General features: G+C 35.0%; 1 protein-coding gene across 50 annotated transcripts in view; it reads left to right on the top strand.

Moving 5' to 3' along the window:
- RIMS2 (regulating synaptic membrane exocytosis 2) overlaps nucleotides 1-23,587 on the top strand; it is a 489,731-nt gene that overhangs the window by 283,224 nt on the left and 182,920 nt on the right. For 39 of the 50 annotated variants that reach the window (XM_074898586.1, XM_074898600.1, XM_074898596.1 and 36 more), the window contains 5 exons: nucleotides 3,237-3,367; nucleotides 6,132-6,303; nucleotides 6,851-7,004; nucleotides 14,544-14,570; nucleotides 22,448-22,516. In XM_074898586.1, the coding sequence (XP_074754687.1) occupies nucleotides 3,237-3,367; nucleotides 6,132-6,303; nucleotides 6,851-7,004; nucleotides 14,544-14,570; nucleotides 22,448-22,516 (553 nt within the window). The remainder of the gene's footprint in view (nucleotides 1-3,236; nucleotides 3,368-6,131; nucleotides 6,304-6,850; nucleotides 7,005-14,543; nucleotides 14,571-22,447; nucleotides 22,517-23,587) is intronic. The other 11 variants (XM_074898608.1, XM_074898599.1, XM_074898601.1 and 8 more) reach the window with 1 other exon arrangement.

The following is a 23,587-nucleotide window of genomic DNA, read 5'->3' as shown; positions in this document are numbered from 1 at the left end:
GTTCAATGTTCTTCACTTTTTGATGTTAGGAATCTTATCTGCATACAAAGCTATAAATGGAAAAAAATAATTTCCTCGTCAACTTTTCCATTATACATGTGCTATCCCATGTTTATTTCACATCATAAAATAAATATAGTATTCTGAGGTGGGGTAGGATTGTCCTGCATTTATTAATTAAGAATTGAGAACCTATGATCAGAGTCAGAGACAACCAGGTTTTGTCCAGGTATAATACACCCCTCAGACTTCAGTTCCAGAGCTTTACTTGGCACTGTATATCAGGCTCCAGGGTCTCATGCCAGGCTCCCAAACAATGAAGAACATGCAATTTGTAAATACGTTCAAGGGATCCACCTCTTGATATACAAGAGCTCTGGGAAAGAGGAAAGGATGGAATCCAGTCCTCTTGAACTGTCTTAAGTGGCTGTCCTTTCTCTCCTTGTAAACAGAAAAGAAAAGGTTCTTGTAGTAGAATAACATACTATCCGAATATTGTCATAATACTTATGCATGAGAATCAGAATTAGATCAGTCCTATTCCCAAACTCATTTTCCATGTTCAGTATGCTAGTCTAACATTGTTTCTCATTTTACTTTCCAGTTTCTTGCCTTAATTTCTTGTCAGATTTTCTTTCATCCCAGTATTTCTGTGCAGTATATTTTGTGCCAGTTACAGAATGGCTGGTTCTTTTGTCACCTCATTCCATTTCTCTCATTCAGTCTGTTTCAGTTTGATTTTGCCCCTCTGTTCTTCTGTGGTTCTTGACGTTAGTGGCTCCATTCTTCCTATGTTTCACCGAGAAGCACTCTACCCTTTACTTCCCCAGTAATTCTAAAGTAGTTTCTGGTTTGTCCCTTCTTCCTTCTTCTAATCCCATGAGATTGCAATCCCATCCTTCCCTCCATGGGGTTCTTTGTCCATTCCCTCACTCTCAGTGTCTTCTGTTCTTCTCTACATCCATGTCAAATGACTTCTTGGGTTACAAGTGCCTGTGCTGTGTATTGGAGTGCTAGCAGTGTGAACACAGGAAAGAGAAAGCCTTCTGGTCATAATTCTGCCTCCTGACCTTTCCTGTAACAAGTAAAATTACAGGGAATTACAGGGAAAATATGTCCATTATGTGCAAGTATTTCCTTTTTTTTTTTTCTTTTTTTTTAATTTTCAGAGCATCAAGAGAAAAGTAGAAAGTATAAATCAATGCAAATTGTTCCAAAACACAGATGTTAGAACATCTCAAATAAATTATGTCAGATGATTTAACTTTCTGCTTAGAGCCATTCTCCAAATATTTTAACTGAAGTTTTCTTGCAAAAATTCAATCTGAAACAAATATAATGAGGAAATATTTACCCTGAATATGAACACATAATTCTCGCTATATGTTTTGGTAACTATGGCTAGATTATCTCACCTTCACTCAGTCACACTTTGTGATAGTGTCTGTATCACAAATATATTTCATTTTGCTTAAGCAATGATAATTTTTCCCAAAAAAGCAGATGAAGAAGATTGTCTTCAGTGCTCTTCCCCTTGGGGTGTGGGACTAGCCAAGTCTGTACTTTGCCCAAAGTCTCCCAAGGAAGCCTGTGAATGGATACATTGAGTGTCAGAGAACATTTAAGTTGACTTGCACCTCAGAGGTTACTGAAGTTTTGTTTTGGTTTCATTCAGTTGGTGCAAAGCTTTCTACTTGTGATCTGTAGCTGGATGAAGATACCTGGTAGTCCAGATAATTCTCAGTTTAGAAAAAATACTGACAGAGCCCCATGCTTCGCAGGAATGTATGAATAGCATCTAGAACTCTCTTAAATCTGATGTATTAAGGATTATTTCCCTAACAGTTTTCTGCTTTAGCAGCCACAGAGCCCTTTTAACTCTTAATACCAGAAACCTAAAAAGTCAGTAGTAGGACCAACACCATGCTAATGGAGAACAGGTGACCTCCTCTTTTTAATATCCATTCAGACAGCGCTAGTTGGTGGCTACAGGAGTTGCAAGATCTAAAGTAGTGGAGAAAGAAGAAGTACACTCCCACCATTGATTGTGTTGGTGTGTCTTAGTATAATCTCTTACTGCATTACTAAGAATGGCAAAAAGCTAAATCAGCCTCTTGTTGGTGAGTCAAAAGTCCTGAGAATTGCATCAAGACCTTTCTTTAAGTGACTGAAGTGCTGAAGATGAGTTATCTACAACAGCAGATGGAGACCCTGTCACTGAAAGGATATGAGACGGGCTCCACAGAAAGTGCATCTTCCCCTGGTTATGTTTATTACTTTAGCTAGGGTATATTCATGCCTAAAGGTGCATTGCTTGGTTAGATATGGAGTTGGGCATTATCCTCTTTGATTCCCTTAAGTTCAGGCAGTGTTTCCTTTACATGCCCTAGTTTGTCATCTTCTCAGGCAAACTCCCCATGAAGAGAGCCTCCTCTGTCAGCTGCAGTTAATGGTACTGCAGTGGTACCACCATGTTATGACTCCCTGGCTATTTGGAAAGCTTTGTTTTGTCCTAACTGTACCATTTCCCTCTTCCACAGTGACTGCTCTGAAGTAGGTATATGCTTTCCTTGAATAATGTATTTGCAGCTATAGTATTCACACTGCAATAGCTAAATAGCAGCTTCTAATGACTGTAGTAAAAAAGGATAGTAGACCAAATCTAAGACTGATTTCTACTGATGAGTAAAAGTAGGTTTTGCCTTGTTGTTGCTGAGTTGGACTGTGAAGAGGGTTGGACTACTGACCCTCCCTGTCTTACAATTTGTGGAGGGTTTATATGAGTCTCTGCATCTTGAAAAACATTTGGAAATTTGAAATATTTATGGTCTTATCCCATAGTCTTTCCAGCACAACAGGACATGAAAAATTCATTTTTTCATTGTGCATAAACTCCTTAGAAATGTATATATATGAATACCATATCTCAGTAATGCAATTAATACAATATCACTGCCAAGAGAAAATAATCCTAACTAGAGCACCATGTGAAAAACTGTTAGTGTGAAATAATGTACTTACTGTACAGGGTTTTTAAAAAATAATTAACTCTTGGTACATACTGAAACTATTATAATATTAATTTGCTTTTATGCTTTGTTTTAAATACAAGGTAGAACATGATATTTTCTGTTTAACCAATATAAATAGAAGTTTATGAGCAAAATTAATTTCAAGGTTTAATATGCTACTTTGTGGTAGAAATGATTTCACTAATTAAGATTTTCTCATTACAGATAAAACTGTGGTATGACAAGGTTGGTCATCAGTTAATAGTGACAATATTGGGAGCAAAGGATCTTCCTTCAAGGGAAGATGGGAGGCCAAGGAATCCTTATGTTAAAATTTACTTTCTTCCTGACAGAAGGTAGGGTGAACACAAAGACAAGGAACATTTGAGTAAGAATTGGTCTGATACTCAGATGGCATGCACAGCTGAGTTCACTGGTCATACATATACGGAAAAATCTTAGAGTTTGGATATTCTTTAATGAACATGCTATGTAACAGCAATGTGTCTTCTGAACACTAAACAGAAACTCACTTTCACTGGCTATTTTAGTAAATACCAAACAGAAAAGGAAAGGTAAACATATGTCGTTGCCTGGGGAACTGTTATTTGCAAAGAATGTTGTTAGTGTTTTATAGTGCCCTCATTTCCTATGACAGTTATTCCTGTTTAGTACAAAGAAAGTTAGGTTCACAGATTTCTGGACTGATCAGTCCAGCAGTTTGGTTTACATAACAAAGCAGGAACAGGTTTGGCATCTGAAGCCCATAGATTTCACATCACAGTATAAATGAGTTAAGGGGACTCAGTTAAGATTTCCCAAATGCACCTTGAAAACTTCCCCTAAAGCACAGGACTGATACTAATCTGGACTGGCATTATATACATATTTAGAGAAAATGAAACTGTGGTAGGGACCCTTGTTCCTGAATAGTTCCTTCGCTTTTTAGCCCATGATTTTCTGCCATTTCATCTTAGGTGGTGGGAAGAACAGCAAATGGGATAATGTGTTCCCCAGCTGATTTTTTAAATTGGTATTTCCTCAGATTGTGTCAGTAGGGGAACATGTTTAGCTTTATTTTGTAGTGTATCAACCAAATAATTTGAAGATTTAACCAGACTCAGTACATGCAAGATTGACCAGTGGATTGCTGACTATGTAGAATAGGATGCAACTTTTAAAGTTTGTATTTTTACATCCTTTGCTTTTACTAAGAGCTAAACTGGGAAGATGCTAACTATCTCCAGTACCAATTGACTTCATCAGGAATTAAGACTATTCAGTATTTTGCAAGACTGCTTTTCCACTTACATTATATACTGTATGTCGACAAGAATAGGTTTTGTGACTGCATAATTTGTTGTGTCACTGACGACAAAAAGATTTTGGATGGATTTTCTTGGGCTCACCCATATTTGAGCTGTTGGACTAGATTCTTAGTTTATTCAGATTGCTGAAGTGTGTTTGGAGATGCTGAAGCTGTGCTAAACTGAGAATCAGGTCTGCTTAAATGATCTTATCTGTTTTTTCAAGATTAATAAAGCTACCAGAAATGTCTGTGTTCAGAATGCTTCACAATGTAAGTTGTCGTAACTAAAAATATATAGAAGGAAAATATTTAATTAAATACTTTCAAGTATACAGACACAAAAAGCTACATAACATTAAATTTTATTATGCTATACTGATGTTTCCCATTTTGTGAAGTATTCAGAAATTTATTATATGTATTTTTTATCACTTATATAAGAATCAGAAATTTTTCTTATTGAATTGTCATTCTTTTTTGATGTACAAATCCATTTTCCTTTCCTTAGAGGTAAAAACTAAGTAAGAAACAATCTATTTCTTGTGTACTAGAAGAAAACGTGCTTGAGGTAAAATACACTTAAATAAATAAGTCAAGCGTTTAATTAGATGAATATACTGAACTCTCTTTGATTAAACAAATTTCAATGGAAAGGCTTGTCCAATGTAACTTATTTCAGTTCTCAAGGGTAAACAAATCTTTAGTATAATAGAAATAATTACATTATTTGTTTTAACAGTGTGTCTAAAAATATTGTTTCTTAGTTAAAATTTTGATCCAGCTTCTAAGTAACAGTTCAGAAATACAAGAACTATATTACAGTTGCAAGTATTAGCAAATGGACAATATCTGCTTTGCAATATTAAAAAACCCAACATAAATTAGTACTACAGCTGAATTATCCACAGGTTTAAAATTAAACATTGTTATAAGAACTCTTGTCATTATTCTCTGTAGAAGGAGTGTGGGTGTTTCCCAGCAAAACTTGTTTCCATTAGAAAATATGAATACTTTCAAGCAGAAATATTCTGTAAAACACATTGCTTTCAACAACACCCTGGAGCCAGAGCCAGGAGTTCCATTGTGGCATTGCATGGAGACTTCACTGGGCTCCAAAACATAAGGCCAACCTTGTAGTGGAGATCCACCTTCAACCTGGGTGGTTCCTTGGGGAGACCCAACGGATTTTGGGAGCTGTTCTGAGAACAATATTCCTTCCGGTGTTGCTGGAAAAAGACATGTAACTCATTCTCAGGGGTTCTGTTTTCCCACCTGTGGAGCCTTTAGTTAGGAAAACCCCATGGAGAAGGCCCCGCACTGCACACAGCTCCCTGACCGTTCCTTCATGTGGGCCAACTGCTCCCTCCTGCTCTGCAGATTAATAGTCAGCTGCTGTCGGACTGGAAGCTTGAATGAATCAGCTGGTTCATTTATCTGAAATGGAGATTTTTTCTATGCCCAATGTTGTCTGCATACGTGTTCCACTGTCGGACTATGCCTCACAGAAGTCCCATTTACAAAAGTATATTTTGCTTTATAAAATGCCGTTTCAAAAAAAATATATGAAAACTTCCCATTTTTTCAAGGAACTTCTTAAAATTGAATTGGTACATGAACTGGAATTCACCTAACTTCAGTTTTTAGCATGAAGTTATGAATTATCTTCAATATATGTGCTGAACTTTATCATGAAGGACTAATCCTGACATAGATTATAGTGCCCATAATACCTCAAAATGTTTAAGATTTCCTACTTTCCATGATATACTTATTACAGTATAATGGTCTTTTGAATTTTTTTTTTTTTTCAGTGATAAAAATAAAAGAAGAACAAAAACAGTAAAGAAAACATTGGAACCAAAGTGGAATCAGACATTCATTTATTCTCCAGTTCATCGGAGAGAGTTTAGAGAACGAATGTTAGAAATTACTCTTTGGGACCAAGCACGAGTTCGAGAGGAAGAAAGTGAATTTTTAGGAGAGGTATACAATTATTGGTAGTTACTACAGAAATACTGTTGCTCACATATTTGTGTCTAGATGCAATATATTTTTTTAAAAAATTAAATATAGCAAAGCAAAACTTTTAAATTGTTGTATTTATTTCACTTAGTAGTAAAGAAATAGTGATCTCACACTTATGACATAATACTGATATGAGATCCTTTGTTGTTTTAGTAACAGTATTCACGTGGTTTCTCAATTTCTTTTAGAATTGTTCATTAAAATCCATATGCTCCATAGTTGTGTTTTACCAAAACATGTTGGCCTGTTGCTGACTAACTTGCTACAAGACATTTGAATGCTCTAAAGGTTTTCATCAGGTGATAAAGGTTTTGTGAAATATTTTTGTATATTTAGTGTTGTAAAAGTCATAGGAACTCCTTACATATTAAATGAAAGATTTTTATAAAAATTCAGATGAAGTCCTTAACAATGAGAATAATAGAATAAAATTTATGACCATACCTGTTTTAAAATATTCTGTTATGTAATGCTTTCCTACTTTTAACCATTTTTTCTTTTTCAGATTCTTATTGAGTTAGAGACAGCATTACTAGATGATGAACCTCACTGGTACAAACTTCAAACGCATGATGTCTCTTCATTACCACTTCCCCATCCCTCACCATATTTGCCACGCAGACAACTCCATGGTGATAGTCCCACACGGAGGTTACAAAGTAGGTTGTTAGTTTTATACACTGTGTATAGTTCATTTTAATTAATGTGTAAAATATATTAAATTCTTGTAGATGGGAAGCTGATGGAATTCATCTGTTCATTTGTGGCTGTTATGAATTAGGTAATTTATAATTACTGATGAGAGTCTGATGTGCTACCAATGATAATATTGAACACTATGCAATACTAATTTTTCTTATGAGACTGCCTAGTTCAGATCCTGAGCTTGAGGAAACTATCCTGGTCTTTTGCAATGTGCTGTTTTTATCTTGAAGTCCTATCTTCTATATTATGTTTATCATTTCATTGTTTAACCAAAAGTGAATGGACACAACCTTTCTCTTTAGCTCACACTTCTTAAAATTGAAGTGACCTGTATATAACATCATATGTAGCTAAAGTAATACCATGGCCTGTTGCCTTGTTTTGATACAATTTTATGTGGTTACATTCACAAATGGAATGTTTCTTAAAATTCTATTTTGTCGAGTTTGGTATACTTGATCCACAGTAGCTTAATGTTACCAATAGATATTTTGAAAATACACTATGCTAATAAAAATACAATATGCTAATAAAAATAGATACATAAGAATAAGACAGTAAAGGGTGAAAATCTATTTCCTTAATACTTCATTGTTTCTATAGTTTAACTGTCAGTACTGTCAGTGATTTAAAGTTATCCTTCACTGAGTTAACTCTATAAAATATCAGTTGACACTGATAAAAAAAAAAAAAAACCCACACAACAAAAACCCAACAAAAAAACAGAAAAACCCAACAAAACAAAAACTGTTTCTAGAAATTCTTTGGGATTTTTTAAGTAATTGTATGTGAGCCTGTGTATACATATGTTACACACAAACTCAGAGACACATATGCATGTGTAGCCATGCAAATAATTCGTGTATTCTATGTGGATTCCATTAAATAATCCCTTGTATAGAAGTATTTTAAGTAGTTGACAATTTTTTTTTGTCTGTGCACTGGATGGTGAGAAGGATTAAAATGCTCCATATCATAATATTCTGAGATAGATACATTAACAAAGTTACAGTGCATAGCCTTCAAGCTGTAAGATTATACTTATCCACAAAAGGGGGAGAGAAATTATAGTAAACAGGTAAGGAGTTCTGTTTCAGTTACTTCTCCAGTCTTCGTAAGTACCATGACTGTTAAGTAAATTTTAAAAATTATTTTTCTTCTATCTTTTCTGCCATCTTGTAACATGGTTTAGGAAGTTAGATTTTCAATGTAAAATTACTTTCACAGACCAGCTGGACATTTCAGTATTTGTTTGTATGTGAAGTTAGTGAAATTCTGGTTTTCAGGAAATCATCAGTCCTGCAAATCAACCTGTTAGTTTATAGTAGCTCCTGTCTGTGCAATAAATAACTGCCATGAAGAATGAATAAAACAGTAACTGCTTTATTTTGGAAAAGATTGTAGTAATACCTGACTAAAGATCTGTTCAATGATACTGACTCAAAATTTGAAAGTCAGTAAATTTTTTTTAATACTAATAATGTGGTCAACTGAACAATCTTATATGCCTGTCTGGAAATGTAGAGGGAAGGACTTCTGGTTTGGTGAAACACTAATTTTGGTGTAGAAATTCTGCTTTTCAATGAAGATGATCTAGCCTGGCTGTTCCCACCATAGTACTTTGGCAAGCTTTGGTTCTAGAAACTCCAGCCAAATAAGCTGTGTTAGACTTTCACTGTGATTGCTGGAGAATTCACATACTCCTACGGTAAATTATGATATTTGCATTCATACTGCGAGCAGGATCCCATAAAGAAGGATTTTCTGCAGTGTCCTGGGATTAGCAATTAAAAAACACTTTTCTTTTTTTTTTATTTCTTTTTTTTTTTTTAATTAAAAAAAAAAAAAAATTGGTGTCAACAGCTCTGAAATGGAAATAAAAGTACTTGGTGTCCAGAGAGGTTGTGGAATATCCTATTGGAGATATCCAGAACACAACTGGACAAGGCTGAAACTGGTGTTGCACCAGATGGCCTCCAAAAAGCCCTTCCCAGCCTAAATGTCATCACCAGGGGACTGCTAAGGGCAGACAGCATATTTTATGACTGTTTGCGTTCCCTGAATAAAATATCTATAACATAGAGAAGTCTGGTTATTTTCCTTCTTTTTGAAGGTTTCAAAAGAATATTAAGTTAATCTTAATATCTTTCATTCTTGTGTCTGAAACTGGTTTTGTATCCTTCAGTAACTCTTGTATATGTGAAGCAGATGTTATCTAGGGGTACATTATGAAAATATGAAAAAAATAACCAGAATGAAGACAAGGCCTGTCTAGCAAGTTTTTTTATCTTTTTCAAAGCACATCTTAGAAACCTTAATGTGCTGTTACACACTAGGATGATTTCAATTTCTGGGGCTGCAAAATCTTAGCATTTCATTCCCACCTTTTCTTCATTTCTTTCGTGCTTCTATATATGTAGTGAATACAATATGAAGTACTTCATTCCACGCCCCCAAAAATTGTTAGTGTGAGAAATAACAAGAGAGATGTTTTGAATTACAGGGTTGTTTGTATAAATACACATCTAAGATTTCTTATCATGATGATTGCCAAGTAGCTATAAATACATATATTTGAAGGGAATATTTAAATGTTATTCTACAAAGGTAGTTTAAAAGAACCACCTACACTTATAACTTCTATTCTCTTTTTAATATCACTGGGTTGTAGCATTCCTGAAGAAGAGCAGTGTCATTCCTGAAGACTGAAATCCTATATTTACAGATAGCCAGTAACAAAGTGCATACTTTCCACAGAGGCTCATATGCCATTATTTTAGAAACCAGCTTTCAGAGACAGTAACTTACTTTCTACATATATTTATCTCTCAGTATCTTTCAGTGGGCATTATGTTGTGGTACAGACTGATCTAAATCAGCTGTCTACCTTCCCTTGTCCAGTCCTCTGATCCATACAATCCATTAACTTCCTAGTGATGAAGGATCATTACCATGCTTTTTCCTTAGTATAATTTGAAAGACATCTAGTTAGAAACTGGAACTAATATAGAACATGGAATTATGACTTACTAGATCTCTCAGCAAATTATATTTCAGAGTGTCATAAACTGACTGTTTTTTTGTCCAATTAGTGTATTTTAAGCTTTTTCTTATATGAAATGTGAGGTAAGGGGTAAGTCTATTTTACTTGTCATGCCAAACTCTTGAATTTTAAAAATGGTGTAATTTTCTCTAACATTTGACGTAAAATCAGAAATACATTAAGAATTCCACACAGCATTAACTAGGTTTACAGACAAACTGAAGTTCTTTTTATATTGCCTCTGAAAAGAGATTGTAAACAGAAAATGTGTGGTTTGAATGTTGTGTTCATAGCTGTTAGGATCAATGGGATGGAAGTTGTTAGTATTACCACTTATTGAGAACTGATACAGAAATCAAGCAGGGTTTATACCATGGGATTGCAAATCAGAAATTATTTCTTCTTCATGTAGCTCAGAATACAGAGATAACAGACATCAAATTGGATCTGAAACATTCTTATTCAGTCTTTTAGTTATGTCCATGTAATGTGTGCATTTGTGCAGTGTGAGCTGGTACTGCTTAGTTGATAAAGAATACCAGGTTACTGTGTACTTTGAGAAACAGCAACTGGTTTTAGTTTTATATTAACTTCGAATTTGTTTTAGAAGCAGATTTTGTTTTACTTCAAGTATTTTGAGAATTTCCCAATTATTTAGGATTAAAAAGTAACTGACACTAGTTTCTAAGTCAGATTTTGAAGCTTTAAAATCAAGCTGACTGAATTATTGATCTGCAGACCATAGAGAGTGGGTGTACAGTGTAGATAACAGCTAAATGCCCAAACAAGGGAAGAAAAGTGAATATAACGGTAAAACCAGACATTTTCCGGTCTCTAGGTAAAGCATAGGTATGTACAGCAGCAGCAGGAGAGCTTTTAATGGCCACAGGAATGCATAATATGGTTTGAAAAAGTGAAGTTTTATATTTTGAGCATCCTCAGTAAGGGAAAAATAGTAAGTCTATGTGAGAAAAACTGCTGAAAACAAAGTCTAAGATTTTAGAAATTATGCTGTTTGGAAATCAACATATAGATGTCCAAAATGGTGGGTCAAATTGTATTTTTTCAAGAACTGAACACCAGAAAAATCAGTTAGGATTAAAATAATTGTAAATAAACAGACTGCGAAGTGGCTTTCTTTTAAAGTGAATTTGACTTTCATTGCTTTTAGAATTCAAGTAATTGATGACTTCATCCACTATGTTTCATGATTCTTAAGTCATATAATAAAATATGGAGGGAGAGAAATTGCAGTAATGAGTACTTAAACTGTGGGCACAAAAATTGAGTATAGTTATGTTCTACAAAGAGGTCTGTGTATAGTGTGCAAAAAACTGTATATAACATTTCTGAATTTTATTTGTTCAGATGGGAATAAAAAATTCTATAATGCGTAAGCAAAGTGTTTCGAATCACTTGAAAAGTTTTTGTTATCTTCAGCTTTGTACATATTGCCACATCAGACTATTTTTCTGGAGTAATGCTAAGCTTTTAATATGATAAAAGTTCTTACATCTGACTAGAATAAACAAATTGATAGACTGAATTCACAAATAAAAGACCCCATCGCTTATGAATTTTTGAAAAACACTTTTAGATGGACATTGCTGGATGCTAAGGGTTTTTTTTGAAAGTTCTGTGGCCGTACCATCAAATCAAAGATGAGTTGAATTCTATAACTATTAATTCAAGTCCTCTCTTCCATAATTTAAATGTTAACATTTTCAAGTCTATATTGTAGAACATTAAGAGATTAAAGTTTAATAATAAATTATAATGTATCTGAAACTTTACCCTGTGAAATCTGAGCCCCTGCATTTCAAACCTCACTCTTCTAATGAAAGTTGTTGTCTTCTTGGAACTCTGTGGAGTCTCATTTTACTGCAGAATCAGGATCTTGGTGCCTCAGCAATTTCCTTTTAGTTTGTTGTGAATATGGTAAGTCAGTATGATATTTTAAATCAGTATCCCTGAGTCTTACTTGAGGGAATTACAATAATGCTGTTCACTAGTAGGTAAATAAGTTATACTTAATGGAAACATGCATCAGTGACTTTTTTCCAGATTATAATATGGAGCATTTTATGGTCAGTGGCACAGACTCTGAATGATGAATTATAAGAATTTTACCCTAGAGAGCAAGAATAACACCTATTTTTCTCTTTCGTGCTTCTTCCTTAATTTTTCTCTTTCTTTTATGGAACACAGGCCTTGGGCATGTTATCTTTGTTTGCATGCATTGATGTTTGTTTCACAAAATATGGAGATATATACCAGTATTGTATTTATTATACATCTATGGTTTATTTATGATATTTATTGTACATCTGTGGTTTATTAAATACTTTAATTAAAAGGTATTTAACATGATACAGGGGTGTCTGTAAAGGCCTTAAACTATTAAAATATTTTTGCTTTTCCTCATAAAAGAAACTTATTTAAGATATTAATTCAGCACTGTTTGAAAATTTAGGAATAATCTTTATTAAATTGTAATTAAACTACAAAAATAATTAAAATCCTGTTTTGAAGCAGTTTAAGGTAATTTGATTATTCATAACGTTGTTGCTCTGGTTACTTGATAGCATCATGACATTAAACTACTCTTCTGTCATGTAATGATGTCAGAAAAGCAATGTTCTGGAAATAATTCAGTGGACAGGGTAAAGTAACCTTGCTAGGGTGTTGATAAATAGCAAGTCAGGTGACCTTTAAAAAGAATCTAAAAGATATAGGTCCATATAGCTTCCTTTTCTGTCTAAAGGTAGTGTGGTTTTTTGTTGGGTTGTTTTTTTTTTTTTTTAAATTGTTGAAGCATAATAAACTATCATATAACACTGTGATGGTTCTGATGAAGTTTTCAGATGGGTTTCATACTATTCTGACTTTTTTCTTTCTGTGTTATAACCGTACAGAAACATATATGGCTTCTTGAGTCCTCACTCCCTTTATAATCTCGGTATTTTTATATTCTTGTGCTCTTCAAGAAGCACTACCCATTTACAGATCTTTCCAGAAGTTAAATTTGGAAAGTCCATCTTTTAATTATTTAAATAATTTCTATATTGTGCTCATTGATTTTTTTGATTTTTTTATTTGGATGGCACTCAAACCTTTGGTGGCTTCCTGATATTGCTGGAGTAAACTAGAAAAGTAGCCAAAGAAGAAATCAGTTTTTCATGAGATTCATAAGTAGAAGACGTTAGTACCAAGGAATACAAATATTAGAGAAGTTATGCAGTAAAGCTCACATCTAAAAGTTTGTAAATGATTCTGAAAAAAACACCTCTTATTCACTTTGAAATTATATAGCCTAATGGAATTCTGGAGCTGGACCATAAAAAATAATCATGGTTATCAAGAAACCCAGTTTGAAAATATAGAGTTAGCAATTGTAAGTAGTAGATGATTTAGCGATATGGGCTACATACTGAATTAGTAACTGGATGTCAGAAAAAAGTGTGACTTGGCAGAAGTCATCCAGTGAATTCCTAAAGCAACAGTAGCCAAGAAACTAAAGTTTTAATTTTTCCTCTCACACTGTCATATCTTGTCATTTGAGGTGCATTTACTCATGGACTGTCACTCTTTATTTAAGATGGTGTCTGTGAGATGTTCAACTATAAGGAATAAAAACATTCATAATGTCCTGCTAATGGCAAGATACTATTAATGTTATTCTGATTTACTGGCTTCATCGTATTACCTAATGAAAGTCACATTTACAAAATCTGCAAATGCAAAGTAATAATTCACATTTCCATAATTGTCTAGATATTTGTGTACTATTATATTAGCAGGTTTATAAAAACTGATATGGTTGTATGGAAAGCTAAAATACATGAAATGGACAGATTTAAGGAATACAAGAATAAGTCAGATATTGCAAGTATTTAATCATTGTGCTCACATCAGGACTCTTAAATTTATTGGTAACAATGATATGTAGATTCATGTATGAACATATTTACCAAATCAAGAAGTAGCTGGAAACAGGAGATTGACTGGAAAAATCAAAAGCAGGATTCACAACTGCATCTCAGGGAAGTTCTACTAATAACTTCCTGCTGAGGTGCAGTGTGCAGTAACTTTGAGGGTAGCAGCTCATATTGTATTCCTAGTTGAATATATATTTTGCCCTCACAAAGTTAAACACTTGCATATAGTAAATGTGCAGTTGTGTTTCAGAACTGGAAATGACTAATAGCTGTACTAGTCCTCTGTGACAACTGAGGGTAAATGTTGATCCAGAAATGATTGGCATTTTTGTGGTTTAATTTCTCCTAGCTGCTTGAGTTTTGTTGTTTTGAATGAAAGTGGCCTACTATATCAAATTCTTCAGTCTCTAGCAGCAATTATAATGAAGTTTAAGGTTCTAACCATCCCTGTTACATGTACTGATTCATGTATTTTTCCCTGACACTACTTCATTTCACTATTTGTTTTCCAGATAAAGGCTTATATTCATATAATTCAGGTAAATTTTCAGCATGCCAGAAATGCTTATTGCTTCCATATACATGCAAAAGTTAATTTTATATTTATTGGTGTGCTTTTGCTACCTATTTTGCAGATGCTAAATTGCTTAAATGTTCCTTGGCTTTTCTTGTCTGCTTTTAAGTCATAGGTCTTTTGTTGGCTTTCCCTATTCTTAATATCTCAGTGTTGATATTGGAGCAGTACTGTAACATTATACTTGTTTTGCCTGCCTTTATTTTAGGTAGAGCTTTGTTAGGTAAACTGTAGTGAGCTTTTTTAATTATACTAGGAAAATGCTATTTTGCTTAAGCTATATTAAAAAGAACACCATTGTATTACAGCTGTTTAAGAACTAGTGTAAGTACTTTTAAAATAGAGACATGGGGTAAGTGAAGTACTGGCAAAATCAGTATTTTTACTGATACATATTTTTACAGTTTCATATTGATTTAAATCCCCAGTTAAAAATCCAGTTGCTATACCTGAGAAGTTTGCCTTAATTAAATATAGATAAATTAACAAAGTAGTTTCTACAAGCTTAAATTTTGTACTGCATTTCATGTGGGACTTTTTGCAGTTCCTGCAGTTTTAATTATGGGAATCTCTTTGAGAATTGGTTCATCTAATTATCTTTTAGTTCTGTTTAAAAAATGAAACACACATTGCTAAGAAAATAGATCCAATACCATGGTGGAGAGAAACAAAAACCCCACAGGATCTTTCTCGAGAGTAGCACTAATAAAACCCGGTTTCCATTACATTTACCTTTAGTCTCCCATGTTTCTTCTATTCCATTCTCTCATGAAATAATCTCACATTCTTCTCATATTTTACAATATCTTTACACAGGAAGAGACCATGTTTGCTGTGGTGACTGTGGACTTCTGCACATGTGAATTAGCCATAAATTTTAGCTTGATAATGGTTTTTTTTTCACTAATTGGTTCTGATTTGTATCTCTGTCTTCTATCCAGCAACCATTTTCAAAGATTGTGCGGAACTTAATTAAACTTGGAATTTATACCTCTTTGTCAATGGAAATGAAATTGGTCAAAACCTTTAAAAAACCCCTATTATATGCAGGAGGATAAAGTGACAGATTGACATGGAGACAGCAGAACTGCATGAGAAGTTAGTTCACACTAAGAACCCTCAGGCACAGACTGGATGAACATGAGAGCACAAATTATTAAGACAGTTGTTGTGAAAGTGATTTTAGGGTTGCTTATATGTCAGCTTTGAACACAGAACAGTTACGGACAATGCTAAGTTAATTTAACTGGTTGTGAAGGCCTTCTGAGAGCTTCAGGGAAGGCACTCATAAGCATGCTTCACTATCCTTTGTTTCCCCAAGGAGTCCACAAAACCATGTAAAAGCTTCTTGCATTGTAAGGGGCAGAAATCCCAGCTCAGGAGCTTGGTCTGCTTTCTTTTTCCATTTTTTTTTTTTTTTTTTTCCCCACAGACAAGAAAACCATAGAATTCCTGAGCCATAAATTTTGTACTTTCTTCTGTATTTGAGCTAACTCACCTAATTTTATTTCTTATTCTATCCCCTGTCCTAGTCCATTCTGATAACTACATTGGTTGGTTGTGTAGGCTTTAGCAGAGTTTTGAATCTCATATGTTCTCTTGAAGCCTATATCAGAAATATCAATGGTCAATATATGAAGCACAGAATATTATATCTTGCATTGGTTCTCCTGTATATTAATAACAGAATGGAGCACAGCTCTGTGCCAACTTCTGTTGTCATATAGAAGTCAGATCTTTCAGAACTCAGCACAGATTTTGCTTGCTTTGCAAGAAAACATTTATGATTGCACATTATTTTGTTGATTTGGAAGAGTTCCAGTTATTTAGAACATTGTTGTGGAAAGGAATTTGATTCTGTCAACACAGAATAAGATAGAATAGTTCAGCTGAAAGGGATCTACAACAATCATCTTGTCCAACTGCCTGACAACTTCGGGGCTGAGCAAAGGTTAAAATATGTTATTAATGTATTGTCAAATGCCTCTTAAACACTGACAAGTATGGGACATCCTGAAAAGATTCTCTGAAAATTTCTTCAATTATTTCCATATTATTTTTATTCAGAGGTTGTTAAAGCTTTCCATGGCCACCAACACTGCAGCTTGTGAAAGGTTAACAAATATTTCATTCATAAAGTGGAATAAAACATTCACTTTTTTTTCCACTTTATGGTTAGCCATGCAGATGAAAAATGGAAAGGCTTTTACACTAGGAAACTACTGTATTTTAAATTATTTTTCTGCCTAAAAAGTAAAAACATAAATAGGAAAAATAGGAAAAATATAAATAGAAAGGAATTTTTAAAAGGAATTGAAAATAATGGGCCTAATAGTTTTTAAATTGTGGGCTTTTGCCCCAACCCTGTCACGAAAGCTACAGTGCAACTGCCGTAAACTTCCAGTTCTTGTACTGGATGGGATGGTAGCTTGTACAGCAGCCGTTGGGAAGGAATATGTAGGGGTGTGAGGGAAAGAAGATGCTGAGGGTTATCCAGTTCTGATGGGGAGGTTCTCCACTTTCCCCAAGGTAAGCTGTCCCTGGAAAACAGTTTTATTGATAGTATAAGGCTATTAACCCCAAACCTCCTCAAGTGAAGAAGAATTTATCTTTTGATTTCACTGGGGTAGGGGTTGTGATGAATTAAGGCATTTTTTATGTGTTTTACACTAGCTAATCATATAGTATGGAATCTATTTTGCCTTCATTCTGTAACTGTAATAACCATTAATCCTGGTGGAAGGCATTCAAAAGTCCGTATTTGCCATACATTACCAACGAGTTACCAGATGAAATGATAATAATATCCCTAAGACTGTTCTATTAATAAACTATATTCCAGTGCAATGGCAGTAAAACTTAATTAATGCTATTTCTCATGTTTAAAATCCATCAAAGTTAATTATATGCAAACCGTTGTCACCAATGCATTTATTTGATGCCCACGGTGTCCCAGGTGTTACCTACTTAAATTTTTACTGAATTTTGAATTTATATTAGAATGAATTTAATGCTATTGAAAGAAGTACCGTATTTTATAACTTATTTGTCAAATACTTTAAGATATTCATTAAAATACTAAATAACAGCTTCATTAGCAATATTCATTTGGAATAATTTGTGAGAGGCTTCATTGTCACATTTCCCAGATAGACTATGAATTGTTCTTTCTGTGTTTTATGATAAGTGGTTCAAATTACTTAGATAACAAAGTGGTATTTTGAAAAGATGTGGTTAAGGTGGGACTAAAGCCTAAATCTTCAAAGTTACATTGTCAATATGTTAAAAAGAAAATTACCATCTAAAATTAATATATAGCAGATTAAATTACTCTTGCAAAAATTCTAAGAAATACTAAGCTAAGCTGCCACCAATTATAGTGGTATTTTGAATACTCAGTTCAATAATGGATTTTGACCTGTGCACTTCCTAGTTTGTTCCATTTCTGATGTTAATGGAAGACATTTTAAATAAATAAACTGAATCCTTTGTAGAAATTACATATTCCGGGCAGTACTTCTTGACATTACATATTTAATTGGCATGCTTTCCTTCCTTTGTCCTTCCTGAAAACATTGATTTCACAGAATCACAGAATAGTGTAGGTTGGAAAAGACCTTGAAGATCATCCAGTCCAACCATTAACCTCACACTGACAGTTCCCAACTACACCATATCCCTCAGCGCTATGTCAACCCGACTCTTAAACACCTCCAGGGATGGGGACTCCACCACCTCCCTGGACAGCCCATTCCAACGCCTAACAACCTGTTCTGTAAAGAAATGCTTCCTAATATCCAGTCTAAACCTTCCATGGCGCAACTTGAGGCCATTCCCTCTTGTCCTATTGCTTGTTACTTGGTTAAAGAGACTCATCCCCAGCTCTCTGCACCCTCCTTTCAGGTAGCTGTAGAGGGCGATGAGGTCTCCCCTCAGCCTCCTCTTCTCCAGACTAAACACCCCCAGTTCCCTCAGCCGCTCCCCGTACGACCTGTGCTCCAGAGCCTGCACCAGCTTTGTTGCCCTTCTCTGGACACGCTCGAGTCATTCCATGTCCTTTTTGTAGTGAGGGGCCCAAAACTGAACACAGGAATCGAGGGGCGGCCTCACCAGTGCCGAGTACAGGGGTCAGATCCCTTCCCTGTCCCTGCTGGCCACGCTATTGCTGACACAAGCCAGGATGCCATTGGCCTTTTTGGCCACCTGGGCACACTGCTGGCTCCTGTTCATCGGGCTGTCAATCAACCCCCCAGGTCCCTCTCTGACTGGCAGCTCTCCATCCACTCCTCTGGTTTAAATTTCTTCTGACTTTTTAACAAGCATTTAAATTTACATTTATAAGTAAATGTGAAATATTACTTAAACATTATTATTGTTCAGTTAATTTAAGGCTGTTAGTAGTTAGAATTGGCTTAAGGTAGCCTCTGCTTGAGGATATAGAGTACATTATATGATCTCAATGAGCATCATATCTCATCTTACAGATAAAGTTTTTGTATTTAAAGGATGTCAGGTATTACAAGAGACTCTCCTCTTTTCAGTAGCAAAGGCAGTTGGAGAAAACCCTGAAATCTGATTCTTCCCTTGACTCTATTCTTTCTCTATGGCCATCCTTAAGGCAGATCTCAGTTCTGGCCTGTTCACTTTCCACATGTCCCAGCTCTTCTCTGAAGCTTGGATGGGAGTAAAGACATAGGTCTGTATATAGAAAGGGCCTCTAGATCCTGTAATGTGATTTGGAGTTAAGATATGAGGAGATTCTGGAATACATGGGTGTGATTTGAGGGGACAGAGAGAGAGAGACCCCTGTCTTTTATACCTGTGGTGCATTGAAGCTTCTTAGTCTTTCTTTTCTGCCAGATGTATCCTATGACTACTACAGCATAGAATTTTAGCTATGCAACTAGGAAGTCTAGAGCCCACTGTGACAACTGACTATTTTCATCCTCAAAGATGCAAATCTTTTCTCCAGAATAGATTTCTAAAAATATGTTAAAGCAGATGTACTTAGCTGTAAATATAAACATAAATAAAAAGCAACCTCATTTGTAATTAATTAGATTCATTCATAAGGATGAATTAGATGATAAGTAAATGACATTCATTCAAATCATAGTTGATTCAGCCCTCTTACATCTTTCAAGATACAAACCTTTCCAAGCATCCATGTGATGAGCTCAGCAAACTTTTCTGTTGCCCTCATCTTCCTATTCCACTATCCTCTCTGTGATAGAGCCCGAGTGATGTTATTGGCATCTCTACGCAGCAGCCACAGTGCCCACTGCCAGATCAGTACCAGAGTCACCAGAGGCCAGAATCGCACTGCTCTACACTCCCTTTGGGTTTTCTGCCTTTTAGATCCCAGCCAGACTAGTAGGGATCTCTTGCTTAGTGTTTGGTCACAGATGTTGTCCTTCTTATTTAATGACCTGGTTTTGAATTAGTGGATAAGGAGAATGGACACTAATCCTTCTTATTCACTGGCTTGTATATCACCACACCAGCAGAAGGCTCTGCTGAGAATGGCAGCAGGAACAGCATCACAGGTAGAATGGATGCTCTGTTGGGAAGCATTTCACTGAGATTTTCATTGGCCCTCTGTGATACTATAGTTAAGGAAATAATCAGATTTAATATTGTCCTTGCCAGACTTAATTCCTTTTAGAAATCCTGATTCTTGGAAAGTCCATTAGGAGGCTGAAAACTTTTCCTTCACTCCTGCCCTCATCTAGGTTTTCTCACCTGCTAATTGTGAACACTTGCTTTAGAGAAATCAAGTGTGATCATACCTGTTTTAGAGAAAGACTCTACTTGTTTCTTGAATTCAAAGACACCTCTCCCCCTCCCCATTGTAGCATGGATATTTCTAAACCTTTATAATAAATTGAACTAATAATTCTACCGTGTAAGAACTGCAGGGCATACGAAACCAAAGCATAGATTTCTTTATACTAATTTTAATTTCCTATCTGTGAGGAAACCCCCAAACTTTTCTGCAATTAATTAACAATTAGCACTGCTCTATTGGAATCGCATAGTGTAATGGCAGACTAGCTTGTGTTTTGTAAGAATTAACACATACCACACAACATTTTCTAGTTGAATAATTTTTAACAGACTAATTTCTATCCCAAAAGAATTAATCTGCAGTCTAGTTTATAAATTCATGCATCTTGACTGCTGCAGTCACTTCTGACTTCTCATAAATAGCACAGAACTAGAAAACATACAAACAAATGCACAGGAACAATAAAAAATATGGAACGGTTCATATATACAAAAGAGCTAAATGATATTTCAGCTCAGAAAAAGAGATGACTGCAGGAGATTATGGAATGCTGCTTCATGTTTCTCAGAATACAAAAGCTTGGAGGGCACTGTGTGAAACAATGTAATAGAAATAAACCAGAGGGAAATCTGTTTCACACAAGGCAGAATTAAACTGCAGAATTTACTGACATAGCATATTACAGAGGCCAAGAGAATACTGTGTCTCACAAAGAAATGATATAATTTGTGGAGAATGGGTTGATTAATGATTTATAGTAAACAGGATCTTTTAGGAGAAGTCTCAGTTGCCAGGACCCTTGCCTGCTGAAAGGTAGAAGGGTGCAACACAGAAAACTTTTTCCATACAGATCTGTAAGCACATTCTTTCTACTAAAGAAGGACCTTCCATTATCTCCTGCTGGATAGACAGATGTTAGCCAGTCTGACAAATTACAGCAGTTCTTATGATTCAGATAATTTATAAAATTTCTTTAAACTGAAAACTATTTTTCTCAAAAATCCTCTTAGCACTTTTTCTCCCAGTTTTCTAGGAAAGGAGGGTAGGGATCCTCCTGTGCCAGTCACGCAGATAGAACATTAATCCTGCTTTGTCCTGGGCTTTAGGTTTATTCCCAGTTTTTACTATTGTTTTTGTGTGTGTTTTTCACAATAAATCATCCTGTGGTAGGAATAAAAATATTTGGCACATGATTGAAGGTTTAGTGACAGATTAAAGTTTCTACCTTTTTGTTACTTATTTGTAGCTGGCCAGAGAACTAGAACAGACACACCATTTTGCTGAAGAAAGGGGATATTCACATTGAAAACAAGTAAATGAATAATTATCATTCACATGCCAGTGCTTAATCCTGATGTCAGCAATCAAATGCTGTTTAAAAGGATGCCGCAGAAGACAGGAGAGAAAATTAAGCTAAACACAAACTGACCTGCCTGTCCTGTGTGACTTACATTTTGGCTCTAATTGTGAATGTGGAATCTGCTTTTGCTAACTAAGCTCTAGCTATTTTGACAGGTGTATTCTTATAGAGCATTTTATAGTTTGCTTCCTCTAAAGTATCACAGAAAGATTTTGTTTTTCAGGACACACTATAAGTGTGAAGCTGCCTGTTCTCCTGGTAATGCTTAATAATACCCTAAAGAAAATATTACATTTATTTAATATTATTGATATTATTAATTTTTCTGGTATTTAAAGACTTTGGAGAGGGGTGTATATGTTTATGAAAACTTGGTAGATGAACAGTGTGATGACAGTTTCTATATGGAATGAATGTGTATAGATACAAAGCATATGAAAATTTTTCATAAAAGCAATGTTGTGGAGCTGTATTTCAGCATTTCGTTGTATGTTACATTAAACAGCTGAAAATAGTTGGTACACTAATACATCTGCAATAACATAACATTAATAATTTCCCTTATATGCTTATATTAACGCTTCATTGTCAAATACAAATTTCTTAAATGTATTTATTATTGGCTGAGGATTTTTTTTAACTTACAGGAAAATAAATGATACGTTTCTGATTTTTTTTTTTTTTTTTTTGTCAGGGTCTAAAAGAATCAGTGACAGCGAAGTCTCTGATTATGACTGTGATGATGGAATTGGTGTTGTTTCAGGTATTACTGTCTAAATTTGCTCTTCTGTCTTCAGTAGAAATCTTTATTTATTATTTATTATTATTAATTTTAGAATGTGTTTCTGGTGAAAAATAAGTGGAATCTAAGTGTGTATTTTACAGCAGACACAAAATAAGTATTATGGGTAAGTCATATTTAACCACTAAAATTACCAACAGAGGGATAAAATCAATGTGTGAATTTCCTTTTTGCTTTTATAAAATAATAAATATAGCACAGGTGTGTTTTTTTTATTAAACGTGAAGAAGTGTTTGATTTTTTTGACAGACATTTGGGTTTGATATATCCTTTAAAACTTTACGGTGGAGTAATAACACTGCCAAAGGTTTGAAACCTGAACATCTAGTCAGGAGAGGAGATAACAGATAATCTCCAATAGTGAGAACTATTGGAATTGGGAGTTTAATGACTATTTGAGATAAAAGCTGTCATGTGAAAGAGTATTTCTTCTCCTCTTCTAAGGAGAAGGGCCAAAAAAAATTAAATTGCAGAATCATATGTTTTTGCTGACTACAACAGAGAATATATTTAAGGTGCAGCCATGCCACCTTTAAACCAGTTCTGATGGCTGCTGGTACCAACACAAAGTAAGCTGCACAGCTCAGTGTGTGCTCCGTTACCCTACCGTTCTACTGAGATTTTTAACCTACTTGGAGTAGTCTGTGTTAGACAGTTTCTGATTCCTTAGGGTCAGATCTACCCAAAAGGTACATATAAGGTGATTTGTGTACCTCACCGAGCAAAGGTGTGTCAGTATGTGCTGCCTGGTCTATGCAGCAGCTGTAAGACAGTGGTCAGCAGGTCAGTCAAAACGTGTTCCTGCCATGCACCCACCCATCAGTATATGTGCAACTTTTACACCGGGTATGCTGTTGGCAGGCTAAAGAAGGCTATATAGGAAACAGGGGTCAGAGGAACACAGCTGGACCTGGGGATAGAGGAAAAAAATGAGGTAAAATAGGCAACCCGGGATATTGCAAGATGGAATGCAGCAAAATATCGATATATCCAAACATATGGTGAGCTACCTAATTCCTTGAGTTTGCACAG

This window comes from Athene noctua, chromosome 2 (genome assembly GCF_965140245.1).
Source record: "Athene noctua chromosome 2, bAthNoc1.hap1.1, whole genome shotgun sequence".
Lineage (NCBI taxonomy): Eukaryota > Metazoa > Chordata > Aves > Strigiformes > Strigidae > Athene > Athene noctua.
The sequence above is the reverse complement of the archived record's forward strand: the minus strand, read 5'-3'. Positions and strand labels throughout refer to the sequence as shown.